This window comes from Abrus precatorius, unplaced genomic scaffold (genome assembly GCF_003935025.1).
Source record: "Abrus precatorius isolate BTA unplaced genomic scaffold, Abrus_2018 Scaffold3, whole genome shotgun sequence".
Classification (NCBI taxonomy): Eukaryota; Viridiplantae; Streptophyta; class Magnoliopsida; order Fabales; family Fabaceae; genus Abrus; species Abrus precatorius.
In genome coordinates, this window is record NW_020874373.1 from 27,604,617 (window position 1) to 27,622,033 (window position 17,417).

General features: G+C 32.7%; 1 protein-coding gene across 2 annotated transcripts; it reads right to left on the minus strand.

Moving 5' to 3' along the window:
- Nucleotides 1–1,909: 1,909 nt before the first annotated feature.
- LOC113860934 (delta-1-pyrroline-5-carboxylate synthase-like) lies at nt 1,910–13,341 on the minus strand. 2 transcript variants are annotated; one of them, XM_027493501.1, is made up of 20 exons: nt 13,133–13,341; nt 12,663–12,734; nt 11,889–11,992; nt 11,348–11,450; nt 11,042–11,203; nt 10,569–10,846; nt 9,906–10,056; nt 9,589–9,753; nt 9,343–9,420; nt 9,014–9,103; nt 8,743–8,829; nt 8,527–8,613; nt 8,366–8,462; nt 8,177–8,280; nt 7,948–8,023; nt 6,950–7,100; nt 6,784–6,852; nt 2,790–2,856; nt 2,632–2,702; nt 1,910–2,358 (listed from the first exon to the last, which is right to left on the minus strand). In XM_027493501.1, the coding sequence occupies exons 1-20, from the start codon at nt 13,190–13,192 to the stop codon at nt 2,277–2,279; spliced, it is 2,154 nt and encodes a 717-aa protein (XP_027349302.1). In that variant the 5' UTR covers nt 13,193–13,341; the 3' UTR covers nt 1,910–2,276. The 2 variants fall into 2 exon arrangements, with proteins under 2 accessions (XP_027349302.1, XP_027349303.1); XM_027493502.1 differs by having other exon boundaries at nt 2,261–2,358; nt 8,375–8,462; nt 13,133–13,265.
- Between the last annotated feature and the right edge of the window lie 4,076 nt (nt 13,342–17,417).

Genomic DNA, 17,417 nt, shown 5'->3' on the forward strand with positions numbered 1-17,417 from the left:
CAGAGCTAAATGAATAGATCTCGAAAAATTAAATAAAATAAATATATAATTTACATGAATCAAAATTATATGCTAAAAGTTATGTCTCTTCAAAATTTATGACTTTAAATAGTACAATTTTTCACTTTATATCAGTTTCTTTAAGTAATAGATGTAGAAAATAACACTTTCTACGTAGATTCTTTAAAACAATTGATGTAGAAAGTAGTGATATGAAAAAACACTATTTTTTAAATCAGTCTCTCATTCATGCCTGACTCGCCTGTTATTTAACCTGAGTTAACTCGCTTATCACAAAACTTCAACTTATCCTAAAAAAACCTAATAAATATGAGTTTTACCCAATTCAAATGGAGTTCCGATCAAGGCAATTATAAGTACTTTTATCATGTTTGAGTGAGTCAAATCATAGATATAAGTAATAAATAATAATTATTTTACTTTGCTTATTTTGATAATAAATTGGTTGGGAATGGAAGTTGTGAGGAGAAGAAAGATGAAAGAAGAGGAGATGTGTGGAGGTTGGAAGGAAAAGGGAAGGAGGAGAAGGAGCGGCAATTTATCTATTTACTCTTCATGAACTTGATATTACTCAAAATATTTACTTGAAAACCATTAAATCTTAACAATTTATTTAATATGAAATTAGTGATTGACAATAAATTATATTTATTTATTGAAAAATATTAATTTGTTAAAACTCTTGCTCATGAAAGTGAATGGAAAGACTTAAGAATCCACCTGTAAATCATGCTCATTTCTAAAAAAAGGGCGTAATTGCATCAAACGAGCCCTCCTATTTACAGAGTCATCAACTCTTTTTTGCGACTATAAATAGGGCATCTAGAAGTACCTTTTATGAGAAAACAAGATGACAAATTTCAAGGCTTAGAAATAATGCAACTTAGTTGTCAAGTTGTCTATTCTTGCAAAAAGCATCAAACAATATATTGAAGCTCAATACACTAGGGGTTTGATCGCGATCATACATCTCGTAATAAGGTTCTCATATTCATACAAGCCATCAAAAAGAAAATTGCTTGTCATAATATTAGGAACAAAATGTCTTTGATGCATTTACTTGAAGAGTGCTGTGACATCATTTAACCTTTTTAAACTTGCAAACTACACCGATTTTGATGATATAAGTATCAACAAAAAGAGCTACACTCATCTTGTCCAATTATCAAATCATCACCATGTCATTTTGACATCTCTACTTATAAAGTTTCTATACATTAAAGAATGATTTTTTTACATATATTATTAACTATGGATTATATGTTATTTATAAAATTTTATTCTTATTAAATTAATCTTATAATATTATATAGAGATATTATAACTCTTATTTTTATTTTTATAATGAGTCAAATTAAAATAAAATAAACTTAATAATCACAACTCTTTAGTATAAGATTCAAATGATATCACTGCTCATGAACGGACACTTGACTATTATAAACGATATCATGGTCCTTAAGTATCATGCATAGTTTCTTTTCTAATACTCCATCGTTAAAGAAGATTAAGGATTTCTCTTCTATGAATTTGGCTACGCTTTCTGAATCTTTAATTCTTGATGAATTTGGCATAAAAGTCTTCAAAGTTTCTCCCTTCCAATTTTAACAAGACAACATCAGGCTTCTGACCGTCTCTAGTATCAACACATCTTGAGCTTCTCTGACGCTTCATTCTTTACATAATGGATCAACCATTACGTTAAAGGCATATAACTCTGGATTGATGTTGTCTTGAAGCATTTTCAATTTTTCATTCAGAAATTGAGTTGCGTCTTTTGTTTCACTGACAATGCACTCTAAACTTTGTTGTAGAACTTTAAGTGACACCATTTGCTTTCAGGGTCATGTTATTGATTATTGATACTATAGGTTAGATAGATTATTAGAAGAATAACTATCGTATAATTATTCAACTTCACAGTAATATGCACCCTTCAGATGGCCTTCGTCAATATATTTTTTCTGATGTCCACTTCTTCCCTCCATTGCTGTTTCACAATCTAAAAGCAGCTCTATCAATAAACGAGTATATAGTCAAATGATATCATTCATCTAAATTTTTTCTTTCCCCTGAGCATGCTCCAGGTAAGAAAAAAACAATTCTGGAAAGGGGTAAATGGTAGTTGAGATATACACTGCCAGTACCACAGCTGCTTCTGTATATGAAAATAGAACAGAAAAAATGCTGCTGGTTTTATAATAAGGTGAACAACAATAATCCTTTGTAGCTTAAACTAATATCTGGCTGCACGTTTATGCTTTTATTGGCAGTTCCTTGTGAGTATAAGTGACCCCTCGATCACCTCTTACCACCTGCCCGTTCCCTCTCAATATCCTGCATGATAGTGTCTGATTTAGTATGGCTTAATTTAATATATAGGAAAATAAATGAGGACATGATCTGGAAAGAGTACAACGTGTATGAGTATGTTTCTGGAAATGTTTAAATGATTCAGCTGAGTAAAAATAACACAGAACGTAACACGAGAAAATATGTTCAACAAGAATTGCTAACGGATTCTTCATTCATCAATTGCAAATGTTTGTTCAGTTGATGTTGTATTTTCTTTTCTTAAAACAAAACCCAAGAGACAGTGGAATTCCATACCATCTATTTGTTAACAACCCTTCAACTCCAACAGGACCTCTCGCATGAATTCGGCTTGTGCTTATTCCAACCTGATTAACAATAAAACCAAGGACCTTTGAGCAAATATGAATAGATGTGCTACTATTGTTAGAATATGCTTCTGGAAAGCACACCACCTCTGCACCAAGCCCAAAACGCGCTCCATCACAAAACCTTGTACTTGCATTGTGGAAAACAGCAGCACTATTTGTTCGTCAGACAAAGATGCATATTCAACAGTCAGCAACATCAGGTTAAGAACAAAACTTAATCATAGAGTAGTTATGCTTAGAAACGCATTTAAGTATGACTTAAAGAAATTACATCCAAAAGAAATATGATAAGTGTCTTCAATGCATGTTAGGAACAAAACTGAAGATTTTCAAGAAGCAATTGAGGACTAGATGTGAAAGACTAAAAGTAAAGATAGGATTAAACCTGATTTTATTTTCTCCCTTGTCACATGACAATCTATTTCTACGCCATTGGTTCTTTCATGAAATGTAGGATTATGAGTTAAATATATAGTATATTTATTTTCATAAAAGACTTTAGCGAGGTGCTCAAGGGGAACATGTAAATCTATATGTAAGTAATGTAGTCATTGAATTTCATAATTGACTGAGACTTGCTAGAGCTTGGTAATCAGCTTCTGAAGAGGACTCAAGTGAAGAACCAATGAAGACATAATAACCAATAATTGATTTTCTGGTATCTAAGCAACACGCCCAATTAGAATCTGCAAAGGTCGAGAGCTTAAAGATAGATGAGCTTGAAAAGAACAATCCCTTAGCTAAGGCTGATTAAAGGTACTCGAGCACTTGAGTGACAACTTGGGGATGAGACAACATGGGTTTGGGCATGAATTGGCTAAGTTGTTGAATTGAATATGCGATATCAGGCCTAGTGATTGTGAGGTATAACAGCTTTCCAACAAGTCTTCTATAGGCTCCTTCATCAGGATATAGTGTGCCTTGGTTAGAATGCAATTTGATGGATGGGTGGAAAGGGGTGTCAACAGGTTTGGCACCTAGTAAGGCACTTTCTTCTAACAATTTTAATGTATACTTCCTTTGATTAAGCATAATCCTTGACTTTCATCTTGCAATTTCAAGTCCCAAAAAGTATCTTAGTTGCCCCAAGTCTTTAATTTGAAACTGATCATCAAGGATCCTTTTCACTTGCTGAATCTCACCAAGGTCATTTTCTGCTAAAACTATATAATCCATGTACACTAGAAGAGCTGTGAATGAATATGAATTGGCCTTGACAAACAAGGAATGATCAGCATTGGATTACTTGTAGCTCAAAGAAATCAATGAAATGGAGAGCTTTGAATACCATTGGCAACTAGCTTGTTTCAAATCATTGATAGATTAATTCAGCCTGCATAATTTTGAAGGATCATTGCATGGTAAACTAGATGGAAGAGACATGTAAACTTCTTCATAGAGATCCCCATGCCAGAATGCATGATTAACATCAAATTGCTCCAAATACCATCCTTTGATAACATCTAATGCAAGAATGCATTATTATAATTCCATATGTGAAAAGGTGTCAAAGTAGTCAACACCTTCCATTTGTGTATAACCTTTTGCAATCAGCCATACTTTGTACTTTTCAACACTTTAATGTTGTGAATTTATAATAATTTTTTACATTTTATTATAGCCATGTTGTATCCACTAGTATGTGGTATATCATACTTGTGAAATATTGTATCTCTGTTTCTTAGGTTATCGATTGTATACGGTAGTATCTTAAGCAATTCTAATTATTGATTTTTTTATTAATAATTATCAACTTCATACTTTTCTTTAGCTAGTGCATTGCACACCCTTAACGGCCTTGGACCATCTTTTTGCGAATTCACAACCTGTCAGAATTCGGGATACTTCCATTCTTTTTGATAAACTACATAAAAAGTTTTTAGGCTTTGAAATATTTATTCAAAGTGAAGAACATTTACTAAATGTCACTTTGGTGACTGCACACTTCACTCAATGTTGCTCTATGCACTCTATGCACCCTGGACGTGGTAGATTCAATGGTTGTTACAACAACCCCACCAACCTAAGTGTTACATGTCAAATATGTGACAGGAAGGGTCATACAACATGGTAGTGCTTTAAACTAAAACGAAAAAAGTTCACAAGGAGACTCCCCTTTCTGCTCATGCAGTCTACCCTGCCTCCTAGTGTTCCACTTCCTTTGTGGTTGTTTAACTCTAGCGCTACACACCACATCACCAATGACTTAAATTATCTGTCAATCAACTCTGAATACAATGACAATGATAACCTACATGTTGCTAACAACACAACTCTATAACTCATTTGGATTCTACTACTATCTTTATGATTCTGAGCCCTTGGAGCTATCTAATGTTTTATGTGTACCTGGTGTCACAAAAAACTTGGTTTCTATTTCTTAGTTATGCAAATCTAACCGAGTATTTATTGAATTTTTCCCATGGCATTTTGAGGTAAAGGATTTGAGCACAAGGACAACTCTGCTGCGCGAAGTGAATGAAGGCAATGTGTACAAATTTCCCACCACTTTCCCTCAATCCTTTACACTCAACTTTATTTTTTCCTTCCATCACCGTGCCTTTTATGTTCTTCTACATGCTCTTTGGTCTTTTAGCATTCAACTTCCTATTGCTTCATACAAGAGTTCTCGCTACCTCACCAACAAAAGTCACAAATTATCCTTCAATAGAGTCTCTTTCACTAGCTCCAAACCTTTACAAATTATATACTCTAGTGTTTGGTGCTATGCTCTGATTAGTTCTATTGATGATTTTTGTTATTATGTTATTTTTATTTATCATTTCTCGAAGTATGTTTGGGTTTATCTAATAGAATACAAATTTGATGTCTCTCTCATATTTTCGATCTTTAAAAATATTGTTGAAAAACAATATAATTGCAAAATTATTAACTTTTACTCTAACAACGGTAGTGATTTCATAAAATTAAAATATTTTTTCAAAATAATGACATATCTCATCTCACAACACCACCACACACTCTGAAACACAAGGATTTGTCTGAGTGTAAGCATCATCATCTACTTGAAACTGCATGTTATCTCTTACATCAAGCGTCATTGCTCCAATTTTTTGTACTTACGTTATTCAAATTGTTGCTTAGCTCATAAATAGACTTCCAATTGAGAGTCTCAACGTGCATTCCCAATTTGTCACTCTCTTTAACCAACGTCCCAACTATTCTAAACTCAAAACCTTCTGGTGCTTTTGCTTTTCTAGCTCAAAACATACCAACAACAAATTAAGTCATCACTCCAAGCCATGAGTTTTTCTTGGTTACAATCTAACTCAAAGTGTATATCTTTGCTATAATTTTAAATCCAAAAATCAGTTTTATCACTCTTAACATGTTCAATTTTGTTAAGACAATTTTCCTTTTTTAAAATTTATATCTACCCCGAAGTCTGTTTCGAGTCCCAAAGCCTTGTCAAATTTGTGTCCTCTAACCACAATCCATTCTCATCAATATTCAAAAGTTTCTTCAACCATTTCATCAGTCCCTACAACTATTTTTATTTTTATTTTTTTCTTTGGTCAACACTTAAATTTATTTTTAAAATTTTGAACTATAAAGTGAGTTGAGATATTAATTTAAATAGGAAATTATCTTAAAGACACTAAGATCCATGGATTAATCGATGGGTCTTTCGGCCGATAGAACTTTAGGCCCTAGATTAGGGTTAGGGGTAGGCTAGATAGGCTGTTTTATAGCTCTAATAAAATGAAATTGTAATGCAGGATTAGTTATGATTTTTATTTTTTTTTCATTAAGTCCAACTACACAGAGGTACTCGATTGTTTGATTATCGCCTATAACCGAACCTTTTGTAGGATATCTAGATGGAACTCAAGAAAAGAAAAAAAAAAAATCAAATATGAAGAATTGGATGTTGAAAAATTTAATATCCAATATAAGTGATAATGTATTCCAGCTTTGGAAAGTGAAGAGGATAGTGGTTCAGACAAATTACGGCAGGGAATTAACCTACCATATCATTGTGCAACATCTGTATCTGTTGGCACTGGCAGCGAAGGATCAAACAAGATTTCTGTAAAAATAAAAATTCTACACTTACCTGTCAACCTGATGTAAGAAAGCTTTAGCAACTTCAGAATCTTCTGTAACAATGCATTCGGTATGAGCACTGCAGAAACAGGACAGAAAGAAATAGACTTTGAGGATTATCATGTTTACGATATAGAGAATCAAAACATAGATTTCGCAGAGGAACGCAAACTTGCCTTCCATGTTGATGTATGTGATCAATGGCAGCAAATACATCATCTACAATTTCAACTGTACAAGCTAGTGAACTATACTCTTGATGGAAAGAGTTTGTTTCAGCAATATTTAACAAGGCACTGGCTCTTGGTCCACCATATAATTGAACACCTGCAAATAGATTAATTAACAGCAGCCACGTAATCCCTGTTGTACATGTTTTCTAGTTTAACAGCATGGTCTTGACCATCCATATTCAAGTAGTCATTTAAAAGAAAACTACTTAGTTAAACGCAAATAAATAGAAAGAAATTAGTTTTCAATTTTGATAAACTCTGAAACAGATACCCTCAGAAGTCAGAACAAAATGATCACCTTTAATTATTATGAAAACAATTCACTTTTTCTGTCTGCATATATTACTAACGGGATATGAGCTTCCTTTCTTTAATAGCCCCACAATACCTATTATTTTTTTAACAAAACTTAAATACAATTTTATAGTTACTGTTATCTTTTTATTCAAATTAAGACTTTTTAACAACAATAATGAATTAATAAATAGTATTTTTTATTAATAAATATTATTTTTCTTATTAAAAATGATAGTATTTAATGTTATCAATGCATTGGACTGATTTCTAATAAAATTATAATATGTATAGATTCTTATTGTATATTCTTGAACACATTAAAAAAAATTATTTGATTAAAATTTAAAATAAAATTACATCGGTATTATACATATTTTATTTTATTTTAAACACATTCCATCTTTTAATTTATAATTATACTTTATTCAACCTAAATTTATAAAGGCATGTAAAATACTCAGAACACTCTAGTTTAACAAGAAAAGGAAAATCAATCTGATTACATGTAAAGAAGAAAAGAAATAAACATCACTATTATGTCAATTTTTTTCTAATTATGTAAAGAACATCAAAAGAAACTTGAAAAGATTCAATTTGAATGCCCATTTTGTTCATTATCAACTTATTTGCAGCTAAGATCAAACCTTCACGTTGGAGTTCAGCAACCAGTTCATTAAGTCCACCATTTCTTGTCAGATCTATGTGTACAAGAAGAGTTTCCTACGAACATCAGGACACAATATTGGAGTAAGCACAGTCCATACATTCAAGTTACACCATAAATGACAAATGAGGAAAACCCAAAAGGAGGCATGGACAAGGATGCAGATGAACATGTGATAGTGGAGGCACTCCAGGGGATGTAAACTGTACCATTGCATTGCAGGCTGCAGGGTAATCAGTCTTTGCATCCCTAACAATCTGCTTTGCCATATTGATATTGGCTGTTTTGTCGATATATACATGACATATTCCATCTGCATGACAAAAATAACAATTTCATAGAATTCTGTGCGTATATATATATAAACACACCCATGTGGGCACGGACGCATATATTACCAGCATGACCAAGAACAGGAATCTTTGTTGAATCCTTGATTTTAGAAACAAGCTTATTACTGCCTCTGGGGACCACAAGATCTATCACATCATCAAGCTGTGGCAGAGTATAATTAGTTGAAAGTCATCTAGGATAAATAAATGTCTGGAATTTTACTTGCCTTGAGCAGATCTGGAATTTCTTCTCTTGAAGTCACAAGCCCAATAAGTGTGTCACCAACTGTATTTGGAATAACTGAAGTAATGACCTACAATATGGAGAAATTAAAAATAAAAACGCATTTTTAAGCTAAAATTATAGCAAAGAAATGACAGACAATTCAGATTCGGATTAATCAGATAAAACAACAGCCTCGTCTAAAATAAAATAGACAAACCTTGTGTAAGACTGCATTTGATCGTTTGGCTTCTTTTCCTCCTTTAAGCAGTAAACCGTTTCCACTTCGAATTGCCAATGCAGCTATCTGTTAATCCATGTCGTCAATCATATTAAAAATCAAGACACTACAAATTTTCAAAACTTACTTGATCAGCATCACTAGACCCAATATTAGATCTCTAAGTTTTAACCTTGCTCATATCATAAACAATTTTACTGAAGATGTAGAATTGATAAGAATTGAGAAGGAATTGATATCGCATCTTAACCTGAACAAGGGCATCAGGTCGAGACTCAAATATAACCAGGACAACACCCAAAGGACATGATATTTTCTCCAGGATGAGTTTATCTGCTAGCTGGACACAGAGCAGTAATCAGAGCTACGAAAATAAATGTGGAGTAGTAGGATGCAATTTTTAATAACGTTATTCAGTTTCCAGAATTTGATATTGAATAATTGTAAAAGTCAAACTTTGGAAATAAATTACGTTCTTTAAAATGTAAAAAGTGAACTGTTGAATATCACAATTTCACAGAACTAATTTCATATGACTTATTTACTAGTCATCAACATAATTATATGGGGGGTTTTGACCTCAGTTCTCTTTAGAATCTGACCAATGGGTTCTTCCATGGCTGCCAGCATGCGAACGGACTTTACTAGACTAGAGATCTGCATATACAAAAGCCAAGGTCAGACTAAAGCATGCTCATTCAAAGAGAAAACTTCGCAAAACCTTTTTTGGAAAGTTTCCAGGTGTTATTTGGACAGTGACAACACAAAGCTGGGCAAGGGCAAGTTATCTTAGTTTTTTACTAAAGTAACCAATGAAGTTCCTGCCTTCTCAGGTCTCAGGGTTAAACGTGATATCAGTGATTTCTCATATCCAGACTCCTCTGCTTCAGCAACATCAGCTCCATTCTCAAGCCTTATCATACTTTCATTTTTTTCTATTGCATCAGCCATTGCCAGCAATATTCTCCTCCTTTCTTCAGAGTCTAGAACCTGAAATAAAAAGCACCAATATAGTACTCCCTATCTGAGTTCATTTCGTTGGCAACTACCAAAATGAAACTAGTATAGATTAAATTTCCACTTAAAGAAATTCATCAAAGTGAACCCTGCCGTTCACATTCTAAATATGTATATTTACTTACCTGAAGTCGTCTAGAACTATCACGTGCTGCAACTGCCATTTCGTGTGCAGTTACTTCCTTTATGCTTGTCCACAAATGAGCATCTTTGTGAAAGACAGTACCAATTCTTTCTCCTCTAAGCACTCGTATGATGTTGTCTGTAGCATAGCCGCTTCAATTTGAAGTGCAGTTCCAAGTCAGCAAAAATTAAAAATTCCATATATATGCTTGTACATAGGTAATAACGAAAATTGCTAGCAACAGAAATATGAATATATTTTCGTCAAAGGAACTAGAGAGTAACAATTGAGTTTTTTCATTTTATTTTCTCAATCAACAAACAAGGGAAATGAGTATGGAATGGACATGATCAGATGATGTTAGTGGAACATCTACATGCATCATCAGGTCAACTAGATGTTTTGTTCCATTTAAAATAATGCATGCAGTTTCACAACCAAGAAAGAATAATAATCCTGTACAACCATCTAACTCATTCCATTTTATTCCTGATGTTTTGTCCACAAATTTATGATTGGAAGAAAATGGCTACTTGACTCTCTTCAATCATCAAAACAATTTTTTCAGGATATGTTGGATCTAAAAGTGAAACAGAAAGTAGTTATTTTCTCTGTCAATATTGTCCTATATCGGTAAACTAAAATCTCAGCAAATTGAAGGTACCTAGTAATAATCACAGGGGTGCCAGCATAAGCAGCACAAACAGCAGCATTAACTTTAGCAGTCATACCCCCTCTACCCAATCTTGATTTGTCTCCAAAAGTAATCTCTTTTTGATGCTTTTCTTTTACATATGTATGAATTAACTTTGACTTGGGATCAGATGGAGGGCCACTATAAAGACCCTCAACATCACTCAGTAAAACAAGGAGGTCAGCTTTAAGTTCCAGAGCCAATAGCCCAGCCAAACTGTCATTGTCCCAGAAGATACCAGAAGAATCCTGCAGACAGTTCTTGCAATTAAAGGTAATTTATAGGTCACAAAACAAAAAATAATTAAGCTAATACTTTTAAAGGAAAAATGAAGTTTTTACAAAAGCAAATTAGGAACAGGTAGCAATCAAAGGCATATTGAAATAAATACATAAACAGGGTTAAAACAAATTATATAGGGTAAAAAAAAAAAAACAGCATACCTCATAGGGTGCCTTCCGAGTGCTAACAGCATCATTCTCATTGAAAATAGGGATAACCCTTAAATCTAATAACGAGCTCACAGTGTCTGACAGTTGTTTTCTGAAAGCCGTATCCCTAAAAAACCCATCATTCACAAGAAGTTGGGATGAAGTCACATCAAGCTGCACCAAACAAACGTATCAATACCACTATACCAGTATGGAGGAAACAATTAGATTGATAAAAACCCCTGTTAATATATTATGGAAAAACACATACATAATATTCAAAATATGTTGAATTATCCATTTAAATTTTGTGTGCACCTGACTAAACATAATATCATAGAGAGCCATGAGACTACTCTGCCCAACAGCTGCACATGCTTTGCCATCAAGGTCACCTTGTGGCTTTTGAAGATCTGAAAAGCTGCATAACAAGTAAACCCTTTATTTAAGGCTCATCATTTTCTTCCTCTGTCTCTTTCGATCTTACTGATAGAAATATGAAAAAGTTTGCACAAGATCCTTCAATTCTTACTGGTTTAATCCTAACTTAAACAATTCAAAAAGAACAAAACTATGTTTAAAGTGGGCCATGAAAAACATGAATTAATTCATTAGACTTAACAGTTTTTGTCTGTTTGATACAATAACACAAATCAACGATTAAGGCTTTATTTATATATTTACTCTAGTTTCATAAAGCATAAAAATCTCAACTTTTTCAGGAACATCACCAAATACTTAGATTCTGCTAATTTTTACAAATTTATGTAATGAAAGCATGAACAATTTAATTATAGAAAGTTTGATGCAGTTGAAAAATTGTGCATAGTTACTATAGCAAAGGAGAAATTACAAAAACCTGCTATTCGCCAATCTGCGATATCTTAGTCTTTGCCTGCCAAGACCAACTGCACCTGAAGTCACCAATATAACCTCATATCCCTTATTATTTAGTTCTTTAAGCTGCAGGAAAGATCATGGCCTTGAGTTACATTAGAACAAAAATTACATGACCAGTGAACAGCATTGAGCACATGTAAATTTTGTTAGTCCAGCTACCGTTCAATAGGACAATAGCAAAACAAGACAAGGAATTAGTTAGAGCTGCACCACCTTAATTAAGAAATTCTTTACATATAAACAAAGAAAAAAAATAAAAAATCAGAGTAATATACTTGGATATTTTAACAGATTCGGATCTGCTGTGGTTTATATGCTATTTAGTGTGTGTTTGATTGGTTGAAAAAATATATTGTTTTAATCACTTTTTAAAAGTTGAAATTACAATAAAGAATATGAAGTAATGTATAATAGTTAATTTTGAATTAAAAATAATTAATTATTAAGGATAAAAGGAGAAAATAAAAATTAACTAGAAAATAAGTTTGATAGTTTTAATCACGAGCTCTCAAATTTTGCTTATCTTAAATTATTTCTTTCTGTAAAAAATCTAATTAATAGTTATAAGCTGATTTTTCAAAATTTACCCAACAAGAATTAGTTTTTTTTTTTCACATAATAAGTAAAAATAATCTCATCCAAACAGATACAAGTTTGAGTTGATTATATGAATAGATGTTATTATTAGAGGTAAATGCTATTTTGGTTGGCAGTACAAAATGCTATATCATACCTGCTCGCAGAGAGCTCCAAGTCTTCCCAATGCTAATCTTCCATCACTACGAGTAACCACAGCTGTTCCAACCTTCAAGTATGAGAAAATAAATTATTAATCAAATAACAGAAACCAAAAAATAATTTCACTAATGATATATTAACACATAACAAGTAAAATATCCAAAAGAAGGAATAAAAGAAATAAATAATCCACGTAAACGGGAGAAATCCAATTAGAACGCTCAAATAAACATCTACTCATCGTTTCTATGATTCAATAAAAATGACGATATATATCCACGAGATCTCGTTTTCCTAGTTAGTTTTATCTATGTTAGAAATATATTTTAACAATACGAAATTAAGTTTCCTCGATTTTAATGAACAAATTCATTTCTCTTCTTCGTTTTCTCTACAAAAACAGATTAGGTAACAAAAACGAAGAACCAACACAGAAGAGAGTGGAAATTGTTGTGAGAAAGAGACCTTGACGACAACGCGCTTTACACTCTTGACAAAGGCTCGAGTAGGATCCATGGAGACCATGAAACGGAAGAACACGTATTGAGTGTGATTTGTGTAATACGAAAAAAGAGAGAGTAGAAATTACACCAACCAACAGAGAGAACTATGGCGATGGTGTGGTATTGTTTCGTTGGTAGAAGAAGCAGTTATAGTTTAAGGCTTCAAGACGCGGCGAGCCTGCCACGTAGCAAGAGACCTTTTATATTCGTTGGTGGGTCGCACAATGCAATCACGGATTCCTTGGAGTGGACACAAAATCCGCGACGTCGTTACCCAATCTCTAACTCACACTTGGCTACTCCCCAGCTACTTCAGGGTTCAGGCTCACCACCTTCGTTACAATGAATTTTTTTTTTATTTCTATTTTTCTTTATTTATTTAAAAATTACAAAGGTAAAAAAAATTAATTTATTTTAATGAAAGTAATAGTTAAACTTACTCATTAATTATTTATTAATATTATTTACTCTAACATTACTAAAATAGTTATTACTTTTTATTATTATTACTTTTTGGACTAATTTTATTATGTATTATTGAATATACAATAAAATATAATTAAAATATTTTTTTTAAATATATAAATAAAAAAATAACATCCTTTATGAAAAGATAAAACAATGATATCCGCTTAATCTTTACTAATTAAGTCACAGTATACAGAAGTATATTAGGTGGCGTTTAGATTTTAGAAATATATTTTTAATTTTTAGTTATAAAATTGTCATTTATTTTTTTAATTTTTTTATAAAAATACTGAATTTTTTAGATAAATTTTAAAAATAAAAGATAAAATAAAATAAAATAAAATGATTTTATGATTAAAAAAATAATTTTTAAATCAAACAATTTATGTTTATCTTTTTCGTTTAATATTTGGTATAATTAATTTAAAATTTAAAATTTAAATTTAAATAATATTTTAGTCTTTGCATGAAACTTATTTCTTTTAATTTGGTCTTTGAATATAATATTTTTAAAATATCCTTGACAATTATTTTTATATATATATATATATATAATATTTATACATAATATATTTTTTCATTGTAATTTTTATACATAATGTAACACCTTAAATTTAATTTCAATTAAATAATAATTTTGCAAATCGGATAACCAAATTTTTCATAAAAGATTTCGAAATAAATGAAGGGTTACAAATTAATATCAAATAACTGGTATAGGACTAATTCAATTACAACAATTTCAAAATAAAATTTAAGTCTTATAGCAGTTCATCCGACCTTTTATTGAGTCTGGTGCCGATCATCTTGATTACCTAAAAAATGAATGTAAGGGTGAGTATTTTACATTACCCAAAAACACACAATCAACGCAGAGTCTCACCTCTAAAACATTTTCAATACATTATACAGATATAACACAAACAACATCATCATATCCATAAACACAATTCATGAACCCGTGCATACGCATGCCAGCCACACTCACATTGACACTGTGATCACAGATTTCCACTATGAATGGTCGCCGGTTACCCCCGCCTCACGGATACCACGTGGGCAGTCACGGGTCGCTCAGTAATGATAGTGGTCAGAGGTCTAGTCAGGAAGAGTGTGTGGCCCGTGGTGCACCCGTTCCACAGTCGGTGTCACCACTACACCCCCTTCTCCAAGGTATTTCTACCGTCCTCATCTTCCACACTCCCAGTGTATCGCTGAACCATCCACAGCACATTACAACGGCATTAACACGCCCATTCACACATATATTTCATTCACGCATACAATAATCATGCTTACAAACGGCACACAGCCCACATTGCATTCAAATACATGGCACTAGGCCCACATTCATTTCACATTACACAGCACACAGTCAATATTCATCTATATTACACAGTCCTCGAGCCCACATTTGTTCACAATATACGGCACATAGCCTTCATTTATTCACAACAACATTATTTCACCAATCAAAGGCAATCCATCACACACAATCACCCACACGGGGTCTAACTATTCCAGCACACATCACATTACACATTAATTTCCATCAAACATACAATTTCTACTCTCTATCTCAGTCACATTGCATTAATCAACAAAACACACAAGAATTATAATGCATTGAGATAGGGTAGAGTCCCTCCTTACCTTGGATTGACGTCCCACACGCTAAATCTACCAAGAAGTGCTCCCCCTCACGGATTTCATCCTAAACACATGGAGAAATTCCATGAGAATCCAGGGAAACCACGAAAACATAGAAAGGGGATGAAAAACCAAAATCCTATATTAAAACTCACCTCCAAGCGTTCCTCATACAGATTTAACCTTCAATCGAGCACCCGAACGACTTTGGAGGCAATTAATCGGTGAAATAGGGCTTTGGGGTAAAGAGGATTGAAGAGATTTAGGAGGAAATTTAAGAAATAAATCTCAAATTCCTAAACCCCTTTTAAATCCCTTTTTGGTCGCGACACTCTCGCTACAACGAGATACTCTCGCTGCAGCGAGGGGACGCCCTCTCACTATAGCAAAAAAAACCAGAGAAAACTGCACTCTGATTTCTGTAGAATCTCTCTATAGCGAGACTGCACCCAGAAATACACTCCAAATTGTCGCTTTGTCGCTACAGCGAGACATCTTTCGCTGCAGCGAGAAGGCGACAATTCTGGTCCTTCCATTCAGGGCCCTCTCGTTGCAGCGAGAATAGCCAAGTATCATACACTACATTTAGACACTTAACCTATTTCAGTCCTATCCAGTCATGCATACACGTATATATATACACACATCCCCAACATATATATATATGTACATATATTCATATTCATTACACATAAAACACTATCATTACGCATCTAAGGTAAAATCATAACATTCATTTACACTAGTACACACACACACACACACACACATATATATATATATATATATATACATTTAGATTTATATAAATAACAATAATTCATATTACCGAAATTCGGGGCGTTACACATAATAAAATTCTTATAGAGACTAAAAAAAAGAATTATATTTCATAAAGGAAAAAATAAAATAAAAATTTGAATTTTTTATTTTTAAAAAAATAATTATAGTTAAAGACCCAAGAATTCAAGAATCCATATGAACTCACTAGAGATTAACAAGAAAATTAGTGCTCCATAAGGATGGGTCTCACGATTACAATATGAAAATCAAGAAAAGTTAATGACATCAAGACAAAAATCAAAGAAAAGTAAGAAGAAATAGAAATCAAACCCTAAATATAGCATTGGCTATCGAAGCTGACGTAAGCTTTGCAAAAGTGTTCTAAAATGGAAAAGAATCTAAAGTGGTAAGAAGCTCTAACCCTAAATGGTAAAAATCTATTTATAGTGAACTTGACGCTCTTTATAGTAATTACTATCGTTCATGATAGTAAACATGCGCAACGTCCATGAAGTCATTCCTTTTGGTAATGATTACTATTGTGTCTAAAAGTAATTACACGCAATGCGCGTAATCACTATGGTGGACAATAGTAAACAAGCGCAGTATGCATTATTCTAGAGCTCTCTATAGTTTTCATTATCATTCACGATAGTAAACATGCACAAGTCTGCACCTTCCTTGGCTCTGTAGTGATCACTATTACTTCTGAAAGTGATTATTTTAACCTATCCCTTGAAATTGGTTTGCTATAGTAATTACTATAATGTCTGACAGTAGTTACTTTCACCTCGTATTTTCTCAAGAGCCAAAAATTCATAGAATTTATCTGGAAATTCCTGCACAATTATTCAAGTGATCAAAATTACAAAATATATCTATAGAAATTAGTATAAATTAAATAAAAATTAAGAAGCCATGATATTTATCTTAAATGAGATTTTTATGTTATTTATAATTTCTAAGTTCATTTTTTATTAAAAAATCTATAGAAAAATAAATAAAATATCTATAAAATGTGTGTTCATCAATGTTCCCCTACCAGCTCAACCAAGACTAGCACCCACCAACCAACCACCACCCCAATCATCTATGGCAGCAATGATAGAGTACCTCTAGAGGTTAAAGTTTCATATGCATCACTTGGAGAACTAACAGGCAACCAACCACAAAAGCCAGCTTCAATTGAATGAATCATTTAATAAGTTATCCTCTTAGCACTTTTCAGATCAGACTCCAAGTTCATGGCTCACTCTAGCATAGTTTGCCACTCATGTAGTATGGTAAAGGGACAAGCTAATCTTTTTGGAAGGGGCAGGAATTGAGAATTGAGCAAACAAGAGCAA

What these genes read in the sequence shown, in the direction of transcription:
- LOC113860934 (XM_027493501.1), bottom strand. Translation starts at nt 13,192, where the DNA reads ATGGTCTCCATGGATCCTACTCGAGCCTTTGTCAAGAGTGTAAAGCGC. An exon ending in CTGCAGCCTGCAATGCAATG is followed by an intron (nt 8,024 to 8,176) that starts GTACAGTTTACA and finishes TGATGTTCGTAG; the next exon opens with GAAACTCTTCTTGTACACAT. An exon ending in GTTTTGGGCTTGGTGCAGAG is followed by an intron (nt 2,703 to 2,789) that starts GTGGTGTGCTTT and finishes ATTGTTAATCAG; the next exon opens with GTTGGAATAAGCACAAGCCG.